Consider the following 19130-nt stretch of genomic DNA (forward strand, 5'->3'; position numbering starts at 1 on the left):
CCTTCTTCAGCTCGCGTCCACGATTATCAATTGCTTCTTGGCTTCTAGAAGACCGTTTTCCTTTCCCTTTATTTCGCTAGGTTCTCCAATGTTGAATTACGCAAGCTTTGCAGAGTTGGTAAGATGTAACTGGAGCTAGCAATTCTTCAACTTATCGACAAGCCTGTAGCACAAAGAGGATCTTTTATAGGTAGAGAAGGTTGGATTTGTATGCGGCCAGGGATCCTGACAGCTTTACCACCAACATGGTAAGCTGAAGAGCTGTTATACGTTATATCCTCGCTGGATATTGCAGAGTTCATTGACTCAGGTGCCCATGCACATTGCAAGATCAGGACTGTTACACACGAGACGAGAATTTGCAATCGTGGTATAGTGTTAGCTTGCTCATTCCCAGGTGAAGCCAACTATGTAATCTCATTTCTGGTGCTGATTCTTGATAATTATAACTAGCATCTCTTCTCCCCTTGATTGACGGCCCATCCCTTCATACCTCAGCTCTGCAGTCTTCTCTCTTATATTCCTCTACGATTGCTATGTTACTACATTATCACTGATATTGCTCATATATACCTTTGTATCTTCTTTCTAATTGCCTTTGTAATTGTAGTTGTATATGTATAGTGCCTGTTTAAAGTCATTTCCTGATTTATGTATCTGGAAAGCTCTAGATATAAGATCTAGAGTCACTAGAAAGAGGCGTGCAGTTAGATATTTTGCTAACATATACTTTGACTCCAGTTTAAAGTTTTTTGGAGAGAAAAAGCACCGATCAGTCAGAAAGCTTCTGCTGAGCTGTTGAGCATAGAATATTTGATAGAACGACAGAGAACGTCACCAGAAGTCCCCGGATCTCCATAGTGTTTTGTGGTGATATCCTGACAGCGCTGTGTTGAGCCTCCTCCTCCTCCTCCTCCTCCCCGACACTGCTGCATCCTCACAATATCTCTACTATTTAAGGACCTCCTTTTCCCAGTACATCTCCTCCTTTCCTTTTTCTTCTCACCCCAAACACTATTCTCTCCGCAAAAGCAATTTACATCTCACCTCACCTCAAACTCCAATCCATCTCAAGCTTGCTGTTGTTCAGGGCTAAAGGGTCTCGTCAGGAACGTTGCCCTTCCTCTCTCTCTTCCCTTCCTTCCCTTTAACTTCTTCTTCTCTGCTTTCCGCTCTCAACTGGTCCTCACGTACAAACCGACGTGACTTTCTTCTCCACCTTCTCCGACAACCATCGAACCAAGGTAAGATACCATACACTACTGCTATTTTCTCTTTACTTCACCATTTTGCTTGATAAGTTTCTATGCTACATGTATCGAGCTCCCTTCAGAGCCTCTACCTAGATGCTTCCTAAGTTGGAGCGTGACAATCATATTTTGCAACGGGTTTCGAAGCCACCAAGAACTGGTTGTCTGGAGACTATTTGTTTGACTGTGGGCTCGGCTCGAAACCCGTTGCAAAAAGCAAATTTAGGTGGCTCTAAACAGAGATCGCAGCCTCGATACTTAGTCGCGATCCGGGCTCGATACAATCAATTCATTTGTTTATTCTGCCTGTTAATTGTACCAATATTCCTCTAATATTTGGCTGGATAAAGCTCTTCTTCCTCTTCCCCGATTTCTCTTTTTCTCTTTTCTCTTTTCTCTTTCCTACAACCTTCTCCCTCTTCTCTTCTCTTCTCTTCTCTTCTCATCTAACCAATCTTACCTTCTACTCAGTTCGACATCATCTTCAACTAAAATGCCTGCAACATCTCACACTCCTACCGGTGCTCCTAAGGCCGTCCTACCTGAAAAATTCTCCATTGGATTTGAAGGAACCGTAAGTTATCCATTCTAATGCTCTAAGTTTTATCCACAGGATGATGAACATAGCTAATGAGTTATTTGTAATAATAGTCTTTGGTAAGCTGAGCTCTAGATGCATATATTTAGACTCCATGCCGAAGCAATTTGATCCTGATATCAATTCGTAGTATCCTCGTGTTGGCTATGGCAAACGTGGCAGAGTTGCCAAAGTATTTTGTAACTCTTATCGTGTCGCAAGCTTCCCTACAGCCACCATTTACCAATACGATGTAAGTCTTTTCCATTCATCTTGCATCATTTTTTTTGAAGCTCCTGCTAACTTTTGTGACTATAAGGTCCAAATCACTGGTAAAGGTGATGATAAGCGTGCCACTCTACGCAAAGTTTGGTATTCACGTTCCATGCAAACGCACTTCGGAGCTGCAACTGATGCTTTGCTCTACGACGGTATGTTATAACTGACTGCATTTTCCAAATCATCTTGGAAATTATTTCTAACGTGGAATACGATACTAGGTAACCGCTTGGCCTGGTCGATAATTCCGCTGCCATTCGGTGAGGAGCTCAATATCATTATTGATCTCGATGATGGTAAGTTTTAATATCTTAGTTCCAGCTTCATTAACCTCTAAGTGTTAACCTCCTTTGAAGATAACCCCAGTGACCGTCCACGACGCGGTGCTGAAAACAAGTTCCGTGTTCGTATTCGCAAAACATCCCGTGTTCCACTTCAATGCACAGAAGCCTACGTCAATGGAAAATATAAGATGGATACCGATGTCCTCGTCGGCTTCAATTTTTTGGATCACTTGCTTCGTGAGACCCCCGCAAAGCACTTCATCACGATCAAGAGATCGTTCTTCAAAAAGGCCGGTGCTCAGCGTCTTGACGGGGGTGTTGAAGCCTGGAAGGGCATCTTCCAGTCTATTCGCCCAGCTGAGGGCAATCTTCTTACTGTCAACGTCGATGTTGCAGCAGCAGTCTTCTGGAGTGAGGGAACCGTCCTTCAATGTGTCCAAAATCTTTTCAAGCTCGGAACCCCGGAAGATCTCATCACGAAGTTGAGATCTGATCATGGAAAGCGTGAACTCAAGCGTGTCAAGAAGGTTCAGTTCTACACAAAACATCGCAACACTGAAAAGGAACGCCAAAAGAAGTTCACTATTGAGGGCTTCACCAAGAATAGCGCTCGCGATGAAATGTTCGATGTTCGTGACCGTGAATCTGGCATGGTTACCCGCCTCTCCATCGAGACGTACTACTACAAGCATTACAATATCCGCTTGCGATACCCACAACTTCCTCTCATCCAGACGAAGAATAAAAACATCTTGTTCCCCATGGAACTCAGTTTCGTTGCTGAGGGCCAACGTTACCCTTATAAGTTGGATGACAAGCAAACGTCTGACATGATCCGCTTCACTGTCCAAGTAAGTACTAAATTCTCCATATACCTTGGCTTCCTAAGCTAATACTCTCAATCAATTTAGCGTCCCAATATTCGTCTTGAGACTATTAGACAAAATGTCAACGAGCTTAACTGGAAGGATGATCCTATTTTGCGCCACTATGGCATGAAGATCAGCCCTAACATGATCACTGTAAGTTGTATTAGTTGATTTTACCCCTCTGAACTTAACTAATATTATTTATGATAGACGCAAGCTCGAATCCTTGACGCCCCAAAGATTGCTTACGGTAATGGCTCAAAGGATGGAACCTTTAATCCTCGTGATGGACGTTGGGATCTTCGTGGGAAGAAATTCGCCCGAACAACCACCTTAAAGTCATGGGCCATCGGCATCGCCGCTCAACCACGTCGTGTCCCCATGGAAGTCGTCAAAAACTTCGTTCGCCAATTCATCCTCGCCTTTGTTCAACATGGTGGGACTGTCGAGACAAAGGAACCACCAATTATGTACCTTGATCCCAACAAGGACATGGCTGCCTCCTGTCAAGAACTTTTCGTCACGGCAGGAAATGTCACAAGAGCCAAACCTCAAATTGTTTTCTTTATCCTCACAGCTAAATCCGCTCATCCATACAACGACATCAAGGCTGCATGCGAGACCCACGTTGGCATTGTTTCCCAATGTAAGTTATATTTAAAATTGACCATAAATCTCTGTCTGATTACTGACTCGCTTTTATAGGTCTTCAATCGAAGCATGTTGAACAGGCCAAAGCCCAATACTGCTCCAATGTCTGCATGAAGGTCAATGCTAAGTTGGGTGGAACGACCGTTTATTTGGACAAATCTTCGCACCCCTTCTTCGGACAGGAGCCTACAATGTACATTGGTGCCGATGTCTCTCACGGTGGTGCTTTTGGTTCTGGTGGTATGAAGTCTGCTTCGTTCGCCAGCATGGTTGGATCCATTGATGGTAGGTTCTTACTAGGTATCTGTTTCCCTTTACGAATTGTACTGACTTCTCAAATAGTCCAAGGTGCCCGCTACTCGGCCATTTGCAACACCAACGGTCATCGCGTCGAGTGTATCACGACACCGAACATCATGAAATTTTTACCAACCTTGCTCAAAAACTACCGCCGCTCAACTAACCAGGTCCCTAGACGTATAATATACTTTAGGGATGGTGTTTCCGAGGGCGAGTACAGTAAGATTATTGAATACGAGGTTGCTGACATCAAGCGAGCCGCCAAATCACTTGATCCTAATTTCGAGGTGAGTTCGGGTTTCCTATGAAGAAACCATGTTAATCTTCCTGCTAACAGTGTTTTAGCCCAGGATGACTGTCATCATCTGTACCAAGCGCCACCACAGCCGCTTTTTCCCTGTTGACAAGCATGCTTCGGATCGTAATGGCAACATCGTTCCCGGCACTATTGTCGATAGAGATGTAACACACGTTACTGATTTCGATTTTTTCTTGTGCTCGCATTCCGCAATCCAGGGTACAGCTCGAGCTACCCGTTATACGGTCATGTAGGTTTTGATTCAACTATATCCCGCTGAGTAAAGAGTTAACTGACCATCCGATAGCATGGACGAAAATAAGCTCGAAGTTGACCGTATTCAAGGGTTGATCTACAACTTCTGCTATACCTATATGCGCGCTACCAACTCAGTCTCCCTTGGTACGTCACTCTTTAGTAAATTAGGTTTTGGATTAAATAGCAGCTAACTGGTTCTTAGTCCCACCTGTCTACTACGCCCATTTAGCTTCTTCACGCGCTCGTGCTCACGAGATCGGTGCTAACGATAAGGAGAAACAGCAGGGGATGGAGACAACTCCCTCTGGAACCCAGAGAGAAGGATCTCGTCTTCCTACTACCAACCTACCTTCCGAAGACATTCGTCCTTTGGTTGGGGACGTCGTTACGCAAATGTGGTACATTTAATTGCCATGTGATATCTTGCCCTTTTCGTCTTTTTCTGGCGGGATATGAAGATTTGTTGATCCGTTCTTACTAGCCTTCTTTTCTGGACTGCAGCTATCACTGGGCACTTCAGTCACGATGCTAAGCGGGAATCTTTTCTAGACCTTTTCTTGGACCCTTTCTTTACTGGGCCAGCTTCTTTGGGTTTCTTTTGTTTTAATACACTGGGTTTTATTCTTTTTTTCGGTTTCCATTGGATGACTCTCCTGTTTTCCCTCTTACACCTGTATCACCGTTTACATGCATTTGTCTTTCACTCATGTATAACAAGAAAGCGATGTCAGACAGAGACAATATTAGAGGGACTTTACTTTTTACTTCGGTATTGGGCTTAATGACTTAGATCAGTGATTCAATAGTATTATAAGATCCCCCCAGACTGTCGTCTATGTCAAGCCGATACCAACAGGTCTAGATCTTGTTGGGTTTCTCTTGCGTTGTCAAGCAAGGACGCCACACGGTTAACGGCATCTGTTTGGAGGAATAATGGCGGCTTGATCGGGCAGTTCGGAACATCGGGTGCCTCGAATACCTGCAGCACAAGACACCGGGGAGGGGTCACAGGGCTAATCTGTCCATCGATTGCGAGGGGAAATCTGGGGAAAAGAAGTATTGGAACGTATTATGACCTGAAAATGCATTTAAATGTCGCAACCATTTCCCGCTTCGAAGGGATAGACTTCCGTGGCCAAGCTGTGTGTAAGCCAGGCATCCTGGAATGTGAATTCGAAGCCTCGACGATAAGAGCACATGTAGATATCAATGCAGAATCGATGCACCTATCCAGATATTCACTTAAGTAAGTACATGTAAGGTAGTAGGGCTCATTAGTGCCGTTCTTAGCGGAGCAATGCTAAGTCTTTACTTGGTATCTACTAGTACTTAAGCTATAAGAAGTAATATACGTACACAGCAAACACTACACTCCTGAAATAACCTCTTTCGCCCTCTCTCTTAAGATCTTTCTCTTCTTTCCTCTCAAGGTCCATTAATTCCATTCCATCACCACATTCTGTCCATGCTGACCTGTCCGAGGCCGAGTTCGCCTGTTCGTGTCCGTGGCGCTGGAGCATTTCGCTTGGCCCTATTATATTAGTTAACTTAGTAGTCCCAAGCTGCCGAACGAGCTGTTTGTTGACCGACCCTGGGCAACCAAATAGGTACTACCTAACCACTTACTTCTGGGGACGGCTATCTCAGACGGCCCTCCCCTAGCTAAAGCTCTTCGCTCTTTCCCTGCATCGCCGGTCCGACGTCTTTGCAACCTCCCACAATGTCGGTCCTAATGTTTAGAGTCCGACGTTATCGGGTCCTGTTGCTCTTCTCTGCATTCGCCATCGCACTCTGGTACCACTTCTCGCCTACTGATGGTTCGTACTCTGCCAGCGATGAATGGTTACAGCCGACACACGATCGAGGAACAACAAAGGAGCAGATTAAGTCAGAATGGTCGGCTCCCGAGCCAGACGATGCTATGCCTCCAGCAAAGGGAAATCCTCATGGTATGAAACCAGAGGATACCTTAGAAGTCACGCCGACACCTTTATCGCTGCTGCGACCCGGGCAATTTGTCCAACCAAGTCTTGCTTCTGAGCTTGCTGCTTTGGAGACAGTAAGCGAATTCTGAAATTTGACCCGTTATCATCTAGGCCTGACCCTCTCTAATTACTTATCTGTGGAAATAGGATACCGAATCTGAGCCGGGGACGGAGACGGAAACAGAAACGGAAACAGAGCCATTCATACCGGTTAGACAGCCCCCAAGCCACGACCATGTATCACGGCCTCCACATTTCGATGACGTCCTTAGCGGTAAATTTAATACCGAGGACGAACTGAAGAAAGACAATGCTGCACATTGGACCAAACTACCAGAGCATTTCCCCATTCCGCCGGAATCTATCATCCCATTGCCTACAGGCAACCCTGTAAACCTACCTAAGATCCAGTTCAACTTTCAACACGGTTCTGAGAGCAACCAGCAACGAAATGAACGACTCATGCGTCAGGGCGCCGTAAAAGATGCATTTAAACATGCCTGGGAGGGGTATAGGAAATTTGCCTGGGGCCACGATGAAGTTACACCGGTCTCCGGGGGATCCAAAGACCCATTTGCCGGCTGGGCTGCTACTCTGGTTGATGCTCTTGATACGATGGCGATTATGGGACTTCACGCGGAATTCGAACATGCGCTTACAGGGGTCGCTAAAATCGACTTTACGACAACAAGCAGAAACGACATTCCGATGTTTGAAACCACGATTCGATACCTTGGGGGGCTCATTGGAGCCTATGATGTTACTGGCCATAAGCATAAGATTTTACTTGACAAGGCAATTGAATTAGCTGAAATTTTATACAATGCATTTGATACACCGAATCGAATGCCCGTCCTCTACTTCGAATGGCATCCGGAATCAGTCAAAAAGAAGCACCGTGCAGGACGAACTTCCTGTATGGCGGAGATCGGTTCCATGTCCGTGGAATTCACGCGATTAGCACAGATCACCGGGGAGAATAAGTATTATGACGCCATACAGAGAATTACAGACGAGTTTGAGAAGTTTTTGCCGAATACCACGTTGCCTGGCTTCTGGCCCACCGTATTGGATGCAAGCGGTTGTGAGTGGGTTGAAGAGGTTTATACAGTTACTACGACCATTTATCCTTCCCCGACACCTAAGCCGAATCTAAATGAAGATACTCCACCGGCTTTACCGACCAAAAAGCCGTTTGCTGTTACTAAGGAGAGACTTGAAAAGACAGAGGTGAAGACTGTACGCAAGCCGACTCCCCCAAGGGTTAGTGAGGAGGATGGCGAACTTGATGAGGAGAAGAAGCCAAGTTTGACACAGCCCAGAGAGGCAGCAAAGAGGAGTCCAGATAGTTCTGATTTTAGAAGGAGGAAGAGGGCTATTGATGATGATGACGATGAAACCGAGGGCCCTAATTCCGGCGAAGAACCTAGCCGTACTTCTAAAGTCTCCAATAAGGAAAAAAAGATGTCAGAACTCCAGAACGGGCTAGCAGAGATGGAAGAGAAGGCTAGCGAATCTGATAAGAAACAGGATGTCATTGCTGTTTCTCACAAAAATCCGAACGCACCAACAGTAGACGATGAAGACGAACCAACCACTCCATCTAAACCCAGCTTAAAGCCCAAACCAACTCCAACTGGGCCAGTCGTTAAAAAGCAGGTTTTGACTAGGGAAAGGTGCGTGCCATCTGGGTTCAGAATGAACGAGGGAGAAAACCACTATTCGTATGGTGGAATGGCGGATTCTACTTATGAATATCTTTTGAAGGAGCACCTTCTCCTTGGTGGACTGAAAGAGCAGTACGGCAATCTTTATCTTTCGACATACGAAACCGGTCGGGATAACTTGTTCTTCAGGCCGATGACACCGAAGAATAGCGATATCTTAGTGTCTGGACAAATGAAAGTTAGCTACGATTGGGATCGACATCGAACTGTCTCTCAACTGGAGTCTTCCGGAAGCCATTTGGTAAAAATTTACTTAGACGTCATACGAGATTTGAATTCACCTAGCTAATTTTGGTTCTTTAGACATGCTTCGTTGGTGGTATGGTTGGTATGGGATCGAAAATCTTCAACCGGCCTGAGGATCTTCAGGCAGCTATCAAGCTCACGGAGGGATGCGTCTGGAATTATTTTTCTACCGCTACTGGGATTATGCCGGAGGGTTTCATTATGACGATGTGCCCGAAGGGAGGTGATTGCAAGTGGGATGAAGACCACTGGCGCGCTTCAATTATTGCACCAAACGGCGAGGTTATGGACTCCGCCGAACAGCAGCATAACATTACCCTTGTAAATCCATATGCCGGGAAAGGTAGGAGCCCGATATATAGACGACAAGTAGGTTATGACGGCAACAAGGATCTTCCTCCACCTGCGCTTCCAAATACGCATGCAGATATAGAGAAGTACATGCGGACTGGGGAGAAGCCTACTGCCACACGAGAAACCGACGGTGCAGAAGCTCCCCAGCGTGAGATTCCACGGAAGGACCCCTATGAGCGATGGGTTGATAGTGTTAATGACCACATCAAATGGACGAAACTGCCGGAAGGTTACGTTCAAGTTAATGATCCCAAATATATCCTACGCCCAGAGGCCATTGAGTCCGTTTTCTATATGTACCGCATTACAGGCGATAGGAGCTGGCAGGATAAGGGATGGAAAATGTTCCAGGCGATTGAGAAGTACACGAAGACACTCATTGCGCACTCTGCCATCAATAGTAAGTTTCCAATATTCTTGAAGCTTGATCTTGGTTAGCCTGGAGATACTAATATGGCGCGATCCAGACGTTCTGGATACCCAGGCATTCCAAGTTGATTCCATGGAATCTTTTTGGCTGGCAGAGACTTTGAAATACTTTTATCTGTTATTCAGCGAGCCTGACGTTATTTCTCTAGATGACTATGTTCTGTGAGTTTCTTTTCTCCCCTTGTCAACCAAACAATATAATTGGTACTAATAGACGACAAATAGGAACACCGAAGCCCACCCATTGAAACGGCCAAAGCATAAGGCAGCATAACTGCCTTCTCCCCCTCTTTTTTTTATATAAAAATTCCCTTGTTTGTTGCTCTTTCTATACTTTGATAGGGACTTTTTTTTATTGTCATTACTCCCCTTGCCGTCCATTGGCATGAGTGCGAGTAGGCCGGTTACCAAAATATGTTTAACTTCGTTTGTTGTGTCTCCTTTAATGATACCAGGTCAGGCATTTCATCGTCCTCGTTTTTTTTGTTTTCTTGCTAGTGATTCTTTAAGTTTATTTCGTGTAAAACTCCATTACACATTGTATATCTCATAGATATCCAGTAAATCGAGGTGCCTTTAAAGCTTTGTGTGATCTCACAGTTCATTAAAATGTGGGTTTAAAAAAAAAGGAAAAAACTACATTGATCCTCCGTCTGGTAATATTATTTTTGCTAAAACATAACTATGTAAAACCCAGTTGCTAGTCGAGCATGTAACCAAATACCCATATAGCCAAGATGCCATGGAAATAAAACTAAAAAACTAAAAACTAAAAACGAACGGTTTTCTACCCAATCACAATAATCTCTCCCAAGTCACTGTGAAAAGGTCGATATGCTGAGGGAACGCCCATTCCTCCTAGTCGAAAGGCGGCAGCATATCACTTTCTTCAACAGGCCCCCCGCTTGCCGCCACACCCACGGTTCTCGCAGCAGCAACCGCTTCAGCAATCAGTGCCATATCCCTAGCATGACGTCTCCTATCCGCTTCTTCCATGTTCAAAACATCACCATCACTCCTTGAGGGACTTCCAATTAACTGTAAATCGTTATCGTCAAACTGTTGCAGTTCTTCAAAGTTGTCCATGATATTCATATCGTCCATTGTATCGTCCGTATGATGTGAATGATGATGCGAGTGATGGTGGTGGTGGTGATGGTGATGATGTTGCGCATGTTGCGAATGCTGCTGTGAATGTTGTGAATGTTGAGAGTTATGTTGCTGCTGGATCGCCATCTGTCGTACTACTTCTTCGACCATCGCTTGGTTGATGGGAAGTCCCGCGGCTGTCAGGAGGCTTACGCCGGTGCGGTTGACGACGCTACCAAGTGTTGGGTCTATGACTGATTGTTGTTGAGATAGTGACATGGCATCGTGCTGAGATCGGATAGATTGTGCGAGTTGATGGTGGTGATGACCTGGTGGTGATTTAACGGATCGATGAGGGTGGTCAATTAGTACGGATGGATGCTGGAGGTGATGTGTGGGTATTGGAGATGGGAGGTCGAGAATTGAGTCTGGATCTTGAAGCTGTGGAATACCCATCACCCCTTCGTCCATCTCCGGTTCACCATCTTCAACATTCCCACGGTTTGGAAGTTCACCTATCAAGCTAGCGGCGGCAGCGGCGGCAGAATTTGTAGAATTTGTAGCTTCGTTTTTATCAATTTCCTTCGATTTCTCAGTCGGTGTGATGGCTTTGACGACCGGCGGCCGTGCATTCTGTGTGCATTCCGCGCAGTTTTTAAGAACTTGGCTAACTGTTCTTTTAATCTGTATCCAATGATATCTATCCGCTATCTGTGCTGTCGTCTTATTTATCCCTCCATGTGCAATCTTATGCACATCTCTGGCAATTTCATATTGTTTTTGCGGGTCGGATATGACTTCTTTATCCTTAAGCATGAGCTTTTCACCAACGAGTTTATAATGCGTAGCTGCAGATCTAAGACGGGATTTCTCGGAACGGGTAGCAGAAGGTGGATATTTGCCCTTTTCGAGATAGTAACGAATCTTCTCAAATCTTTCATTGGACTGGAAGTCTTCCTCTTCTACTAGATCTCTCGAGAGAATTATGGAGTCAACCGGTTCGGTGGATCCAGAGGGGAGGAGGAGAAGACCTGCGGCTTTAATGGTGCCGATACGTTTGAAGCCTTGTGTTTCGAGGATATGGAGGATCGGTTCATTCGTTTCGTAGATTAAGTCGAACATGGCGGACGAATAGCCCTATTATTTCGTACCAAAAAAAAAGACCGGTTAGCTATCAGATTTGACAGATCTTTCTATGAACTGTAAACAGGAAAAGTAAGGTACCATACCAGTCTCGTAGCATAGTCCAAAAACGTGCTAATAAGCACTTTCCCTGCACCTTTCCCGCGAAAAGCCTCACATATCAAAAACTGACCGGTGCATATATGCGAGCTACGGCCAGGATATCTCGAGAATACAAGAAAGGTACCCACGCAGTCTGCTTCCCAGTCTCTCCCTTCGGAAAACAAGGATTCCTCCCGCCCCCTCATCACTACGGCGGCATAATTCGAGAACCAGTATGACTGGAACTGAGAGAGTGACATGGGGTCCGTGAACGGGAAGGTGTTCCCTCGGTCGATTTCATGATTGAATTCAGAGCAGAGCTTAAGAAGTAGTGGTTCTGGAAGTCGTTGGTTTGGTTGAATTGGGAATATCGTGATTGGGGTTACGCCTATTTAATTACCATGCGTGTTAATCGAAATGATATAATGCTTTTTTTTTTAACACTCAAGCTTAAAGAGTATTTGTGGTTTTCAGTGAGTAAGGTACCAAGTTACTTACGATCTTTAAAGAAGGCATGTTTAATAACCGGTTGGGTTGCATTTGTCAACCCCGCCGTCCATTTTCGTTTCCGAGCGAGGGGTTCGGACTCGGAAGAGGAAGATGCGAGAGCGCCTGCAATGGCGCCCGCGATGGCATCCTCTGGAGATGTACCTTGAAACCAGGCGATATCATTGGTTAGTTAGTTTTATAGGTGGAGAGAGGCCGTGGATGTTGTTTTGGAGGTTGATTTTCTGTTCTGGGGCAAAGAACGGGACGCTGGGTTTAGCGCACTCACTGGAGCTGTTCATTTGGGCTGGACTGGACTGTGGTGATGGAATTTATGGCGGTGAACCGTCTTTGCGGCGTATTTTTGAGGACGACTAAAAATACCACGCAACGCAGTTTGTGCCAGCTCGGAATTTGAAAGAACTACTATCACTGCACTGGATCTTTGTCAGGGCAAACGACGACTTGATAATTCAAAAAACCCCGATTCCATTCGATGCTATGTTCTCTTAAAAGCAAAATATCCTATCCCTATTAATGCTATCTTTCATGACCAATCTGCTGTTCTGCCGCTTTAAAACAAAACAAAAAGACCAATACCGTGATCAAATAGAAAAGTGAATCCTCATGCACCCTTACTAGACTCTCCGAGACTACTTCATATCAACCCCCCCCCCCTCTTTCCATTAACACAGCTTCTACAGTTTTTCTCCTAATAGTTGCTGGCTCATTGTTACATCTAGCCGTTTAGGCATCTGCATCTCGCTCTCCTACTCTCAACAATCCCTCACGATGTCCAAATCCTTCTGTCCAGACACCATCCACATTAACTTGAGTACTGCTCGATTTGTCATGCCCGAGAACCAACCAGAACCCTAAAGCAGGCTTGGCAAGGATATCTAGAACTGCGTAGGCAATAACAGTCTCATTGGGGCTGATTCCTCTCGAAATGTCTGAAACACCCAAGATACTGTTTATTTTTTTCAAAAAGCAAAGAATTAGCGCAAATTCCTTTATAAGAGGAGGAAAATATTGAATTAAGAAACTTACACAAGGTATCCAGTCCAGACGACGACGGTGTAAAGAGCAATTGGGTTGTAGAGGAGCTGACCACCGCGGCGTTGAGCTGTAGCTCTAGCATTGACGACAAGATGCCAACCGACAGTGAGGAATGCAATCCATGCCATTGCATACCAACCCCATGTAGTTTTTCTACCGTGAGAATAAACAGCGAACAGGCCCGTGAAATTCATGGCAGCTAATTAAACAACCCCGTTAGTTCATATATTCATCGATCATATAATAGTATCTAGGGAAGATATAGCACTTACTAGCAGCGACAATAGTGTTCAAGATGTTACTTCCACTCAACCCAGCCAAAGCACCAAGATTGAAAAGAATCAAGGGGGTAGTCAACAACCAATCAATAAATTTAGCCCAGAAGATCTGTCTCAAGACTACTTTATGAGTATCCGGGATATCATGCTTATGCTCGTTGGTAACCCAGACATGGTGATAACTCCAGCCACCACCGGTAGCTAAGGCGTAGTAAGTGAATGTCGAAATGAGAGTGACATAAGTAGTGGTCTGGAAGAAGAGACGTTTAGGAATCGCAACTCTCCAGGATAACCCGATAAATGTGATCGTGGAAATCAACATGAGAACAAAGAGAACCCATAGTGTTCTGTGACCGAAGTCGGTGATATGTTCAAATTCTGGAGGAGTGTGGGTAACCGTTGGAAGAGGGATGGTCGGCGCGGTTGGTGTAAGGTCTGGAACAGATCCACCAGGGGAGAGCCTGCCTCCGGCGTGGTAATAATAATCTCCCATTTTTGAGGGTTTGTGATATGATAATGAAGCTCTTGATCAGAAGCTGGTACCTTCGTGGACTATCTGATACAATTAGTTCGGAGGGCTTATGATGGATATCTACGAAGTAAATATTTACTCCTAGGTTGTAGATATTAGGATAGGAAAGGAAGTAAAGGATTGGAGAGAGAGAGAGAAAGAGAATGATGACGAGTCCCCCAGCTTAAATTTAAGTAAAACATAAAGGCTCTCTTAATACGTAATGGCGACGGGCCTTATAAGCTCCGAAACGAGCAACTTCTGCCCAACATGTTAACATGAAATGCTGCCATTTATTACACTATCCTTACAGCATACGGTAGCATTTACCATTGTGGCACCCCGGGAGGAAGATACAGCCAATTGCGAACAAAATCGAACCCGCCCATGGGGCGAGAGGAAGGATTGGCGTAACACCGAGCAGATTATGAATCTTCTTGTTCTCCCATTCCTGCTTTGCTCGCTTTTTTGTTCTTTCCCTATCAATGAAAAGGCTGGAAATCCCGATCTGATCAGAGTTTCTGATTCATTCGTTCGAGGCCTTTTTTTTCACATCGTTCTGGCGTCGGACATCCGCCGTGTTACCCCAGCCCGTAATAATGATTACCAATGAATGAATTCATGAAAGAGTGTGGCGGGAACGTGTAGATGGGGGAATGTGGTAATTGGGAAGAAAGGAATTTTATAGGTGTCGTCATAATTACGAGTTGGTTTTGTATGGGAGATGTTGCAACATCGCTTGCAATTGGGGCAGCCCAGCTCAGGCCAGTCGCCTTGTCTAACCGGCCGGGAAGACCCACAGCTTATAATCAACATATTTGCGATGCAATGGCCATGCCCATAGATGGATGGGTGTGCAGGATATCCGCTAGCCATGTCTGCATGCAAGGTCCGGTAAAAGGATCCATCGATCGCGAGTGTCGTTTGCATTGAGCGAGGTATGGGACCCTCCCCCTGCCTTAAACCTTGTCCCACCCCGCCAAGTTGGGGTTCTTTTGGTTGGGATTTTGAAGAAATTCGAATACTTCCAGACGTAATATATGTATAGTGTAAGGTAGGTACTTACTTAGTACTCACGCACGCTACGTTGTGGATTGCGCATATTGCACGGACTTGAGAGAAATAGCAGTTTTAGCCCACGGCTCCCATAAAACATATCTATTACCTAGTACCCAGTTATCTAACACTATTAGAAGAAATGAATACGATACACCCAGATATATCCTTAATAGCCACCTCGATTAAAATTATATGTCTCAGCATAGGCCCGCCCTACATTTATAAGTATTGCATCATATGCACATATCATAGGAGTTTGCGACCCTTTTGTTGGATTTTCCGTCTTCAACACATACCTTGAGCCATCATAGTCGACGTCTCGAGAGCCATCATTTTCTCCCTATATTCAAACGCCTCTCCAACACGATCTTTTAAATTCTGCATGCTATCCGGAAACCCAGGGACTTCCTTGCAAATTAAATCTAATTCGGCTTGTAGATCTTCGAGTGGAAATTCTGGCCGAGTCGATAAAACCAATGCAGTACGTCTCGCCTTTGTGTGCGTTTCCTTTCTAAGCGCCTCTCGATGTTTTCCGAGTAGCTCAAGGAAACAAAACAGCAATGCCTCCCGATACGGCATCCATCCGTCGTCAGCTTCGTGGGTCGGTTTACCTTCGTTTAGCTGTGCTAAAAGCTCGCGTGATTGTGAAAACATAACGAACGCCCCTGCAAGATTATTGGAGGTGGTTGATTGGGTGTTGAGTCCGATAAGGTAGACGTTGGAATTCGGGAATTCGTCCATCATCGTGGTGATGAGTATTTGTTCAAATGGGTTCGGAAGCTTAGACAGTAGCCTTTGGAAGGTCGGGACGGCCTTAACGTCGACGTAAACTAAGTCTCTGTCCTTTTTGCAAATTAGGGAGAGGTTTTTGCGGCGTTCCACATCTCCTTGGTTTTTGATAAGGGGGACGAGCGCGTCGCAGGCAAGTTTGAGAATGAACATGCCGGTATCACTGCCGTCGAAAATTGCTATAGGCCAGACATTTGACCGGGTGCTCAACTTCTGAAGGAGAATAGAATCACCTAGAGCAATAGAAAAGAGATCTCTAGATGCTTTGTCAACCACAGTGAGGAACTTGGCGCACCTCTCCGCCATAGAAATGTAGTCGAAATTGAAGTGAAAATCATCGGCTTCGATGCTGTTGTAGAGAACCTCGAGCAATTGAAGCTGGTTAAGTTTTTTATGCTTTTGCCATTGTGCAACCGTGGTTTCGTCGAGCATGGGGTTTTCGAACTCTGTCAGAAGCTTTTCTTTCTTAAGATCCAAATAACGCTTTATTTGGTTGCCGATAACTTCGGTGAAGCGGAAGGTTAGTTCATCTAGACACCATTTGAACTCCTTCTTTGCAGCATTGGCGAAAACTGAGGTGAAGCCTATCTCCCGTCGGCGGTTAAGGATTCTGTATGGTAACCTTTCACCATTACCGAATCTCATAAGGGCTTCAATGAAAGTTCCTCCTTTTGCTCGGCTTTGGACGCTGAATCCCATTGAGGTGAAGAATCTTGAGGAGCAACCGTCGGGTGTAGTAGGTCGACTTCCGATAAACAAAGTTTTGTCTAGTGCATGGATGTTGATCAAGTCCTCCATATCCGGCCATTTCGACTTCAACAGTCCGTTGACCAGACCAGTGTTGTAAACCTGTGCAGCCATGGCAACTACAGAGTCTTGAACTGCCAAATGCAATCCTAGGCTATGGATACTGAGTCGGACACGGGAAAGAACCAATCCGCATAAGACGGGATCATTACGAAGGAGGAAGTGCCTGTCAGTTTGCAAAAGTTCGGCCCCAGGGATTTTCAACTCCGATTTCAATTGCTTTACGAAATCCTGGACCGTCCATATAGTAAGGAGTTCTAGGGGATCGCTTATTAGGTCATTGATCATGTCGGCATGGTTTGCGAGGTGAGGTAATCCGATTGACTCCCATGTTCTAGAAAATTTGATCAAACAAGTCATCTGTTTCCTGACGGATAGTGAATGGGTCAAAAGTTCATCGTAGGGTTGCTCAGACCCATCTAGCCATAGCGTTTGACGAAGCCTAGTGATGATATCGAATGAGATCACGAGCCAGCTCGGTAGGGTTCTCGTACGTTGAGCTTCTCGGAATCCTTGGAGGATAGGATATCCCATACCCTCAAGCGCGTCAGGCATTAGGCCACCCAAAACCATATAGTCCAGTGAGAGAGCATCCAAATACTTAAATTCAGTCAAACTCGGACTTGAGGACCCTTCGGTTTCGGCCTTCTTCTTTGGTAGTGATGGCACTTTTTCATGAACACGGGGCATTAGAACGCGGTACCATGTTTTGACACAGAGCGCCAGAGAGAGTGAGATTGCTTCCACGTTCTCGAGGTCACATTCTGCTTCGGAAAACCCCTTGCCATTTGGGCCCGTAACGGCGTATCCGTTTCTTTCGAAGAACCTGACCACTTGTGTATGCTGCTTCATATCCGGGAATTGGGCTATTAGCTCTTCATTTGCCTTTTTGATGAGATCAAAAGCTGCGGCAGTAGTGATAGCTACGCTCATAAGACCAGACTGGCCTTTCATGTACTCCGTCCATATTCTTCCGATGAATAGTCGGAGATCAGAGATATCCTGGAAGAAACAGAACAAAGCAAAGAGCTGCTCTTCGAGCTTTGATTCTTCGGGAGCAAGACTCTGCTTAGCTCCGGTTGGCTTCGAAGTTGAGTCATCGGCGAAGTAACTGCTGTCAATAGTGATATTCTCAAAACCTTTGCAAAGAGGTTCCTCACTATCTAGGTGCTCGAACAGGTTTTTAGCCTTTCGGGGAGAAAGTTCCGATCTCTGCTGCGTTTTCTGTGCTGATGCTGGATGAGAGCCCTCGGCTGGTTTGAGAATTGCATGGATTTCCTCCAACACTCTGATGAAGTGCTCATGCTTTTCATGTTCGAAAGCAAGACCATGGGGAGTTTGGCCGCGGTACCATCTAGCACATTTCGAGCGGGCTTTGATGACATCCTCGAGAATTGACAGAAGGTGAGATGGAACCTTAAGCCCCTTGCTAACAACGTTCTTAGCTAATGGGACAAGATCTCGAAGAGTGATGTTCTCGGGTTTGACTTTCGAGGCCGATTTCCCTTTTTTCTTGGAAGCTTTTGATTTGCGTTTTGGAACCAGATCTTTGGCGGGTGCACGGCTGGATTGAACCAGAAAGGAGATGACACGGTTCGTCCCGGCTTTGTACCTCTTGTAGGTGTCAATTATTGCTTCTGGGAGGGTAGACATCGTGAGTTTATTTGCGATTGTCAAGGTGATGGCGTGTAGGTTAGGTGGATGGTTTGGGTTAGACTGGAAAGGGATTATTTGGGGAGGGCATTAAATATAATTACAGCCTCTGATCTGACTTTCAAGTTCGATTAAGCAGGCAGTATAAGATTAAATTCTGGAAGACAGGTGTATATGTGTTGTATCGTAAGGGCTCCAAGGTAAATACGTAAATATATGTATATCTTCATATGACTTGTATTACAGGTCTTGATTGGTCTCGCTTGGGGTCGTGATGCTTGATATGCCTACTGTATCAGAGTGAATATTCATTGAAAAGTATCTAATCCAAAGCCTTAAAATGTGGTGTATTCAAACCATGTAAGCAATATCTTTGCATCACAAGAGCCTTAAATCGATACCGGGGCGAAATACCAGGTGGAATTGCTGCTAAATTGCCTCGACTTGAACAACATTATGTACCTTATATAACTTATACTTGGTCTAGTATTCACTCTCTTTTACCCTCTTATGTAGATTTATAAATCTAAGATTAGATTATCTACGACTTATCTTATGACCCCAGCCAACAATTGGCTTTTCCATTGGATTTATGGATTGAACTATTCGACTTTCGTGTTGAATTTGTTGCATTTTATAGCTACGCCAACAAAGAAAGCCGACCCCGC

The 19130-nt window shown here is 45.1% G+C and overlaps 5 protein-coding genes across 5 annotated transcripts; 2 read left to right on the forward strand and 3 right to left on the reverse strand.

Annotated features, from left to right (window-relative positions):
* Positions 1-1743: 1743 nt before the first annotated feature.
* AOL_s00054g623 (uncharacterized protein) lies at positions 1744-5174 on the forward strand (the record flags this gene model as incomplete). The annotated part of the gene is made up of 13 exons (XM_011121939.1): positions 1744-1824; positions 1902-1907; positions 1979-2080; positions 2147-2258; positions 2328-2402; positions 2463-3241; positions 3302-3412; positions 3470-3905; positions 3965-4195; positions 4253-4497; positions 4556-4758; positions 4816-4910; positions 4969-5174. The coding sequence occupies 13 exons, from the start codon at positions 1744-1746 to the stop codon at positions 5172-5174; spliced, it is 2682 nt and encodes an 893-aa protein (XP_011120241.1).
* A 1312-nt stretch (positions 5175-6486) lies between these two features.
* Positions 6487-9781, forward strand: AOL_s00054g624 (uncharacterized protein; the record flags this gene model as incomplete). The annotated part of the gene is made up of 5 exons (XM_011121940.1): positions 6487-6825; positions 6899-8719; positions 8782-9478; positions 9546-9669; positions 9733-9781. The coding sequence occupies 5 exons, from the start codon at positions 6487-6489 to the stop codon at positions 9779-9781; spliced, it is 3030 nt and encodes a 1009-aa protein (XP_011120242.1).
* A 584-nt stretch (positions 9782-10365) lies between these two features.
* Positions 10366-12608, reverse strand: AOL_s00054g625 (uncharacterized protein; the record flags this gene model as incomplete). Its single annotated transcript, XM_011121941.1, has 4 exons — positions 10366-11733; positions 11826-12208; positions 12319-12471; positions 12596-12608. The coding sequence occupies 4 exons, from the start codon at positions 12606-12608 to the stop codon at positions 10366-10368; spliced, it is 1917 nt and encodes a 638-aa protein (XP_011120243.1).
* A 445-nt stretch (positions 12609-13053) lies between these two features.
* On the reverse strand, positions 13054-14136 carry AOL_s00054g626 (uncharacterized protein; the record flags this gene model as incomplete). The annotated part of the gene is made up of 3 exons (XM_011121942.1): positions 13054-13276; positions 13357-13564; positions 13638-14136. 3 exons carry the CDS (start codon positions 14134-14136, stop codon positions 13054-13056), a joined length of 930 nt encoding a protein of 309 aa, XP_011120244.1.
* A 1243-nt stretch (positions 14137-15379) lies between these two features.
* On the reverse strand, positions 15380-18462 carry AOL_s00054g627 (uncharacterized protein; the record flags this gene model as incomplete). Its single annotated transcript, XM_011121943.1, has 2 exons — positions 15380-15426; positions 15510-18462. 2 exons carry the CDS (start codon positions 18460-18462, stop codon positions 15380-15382), a joined length of 3000 nt encoding a protein of 999 aa, XP_011120245.1.
* Positions 18463-19130: the final 668 nt, after the last annotated feature.

Source organism: Orbilia oligospora, assembly GCF_000225545.1.
Source record: "Orbilia oligospora ATCC 24927 unplaced genomic scaffold scaffold00054, whole genome shotgun sequence".
Classification (NCBI taxonomy): domain Eukaryota; kingdom Fungi; phylum Ascomycota; class Orbiliomycetes; order Orbiliales; family Orbiliaceae; genus Orbilia; species Orbilia oligospora.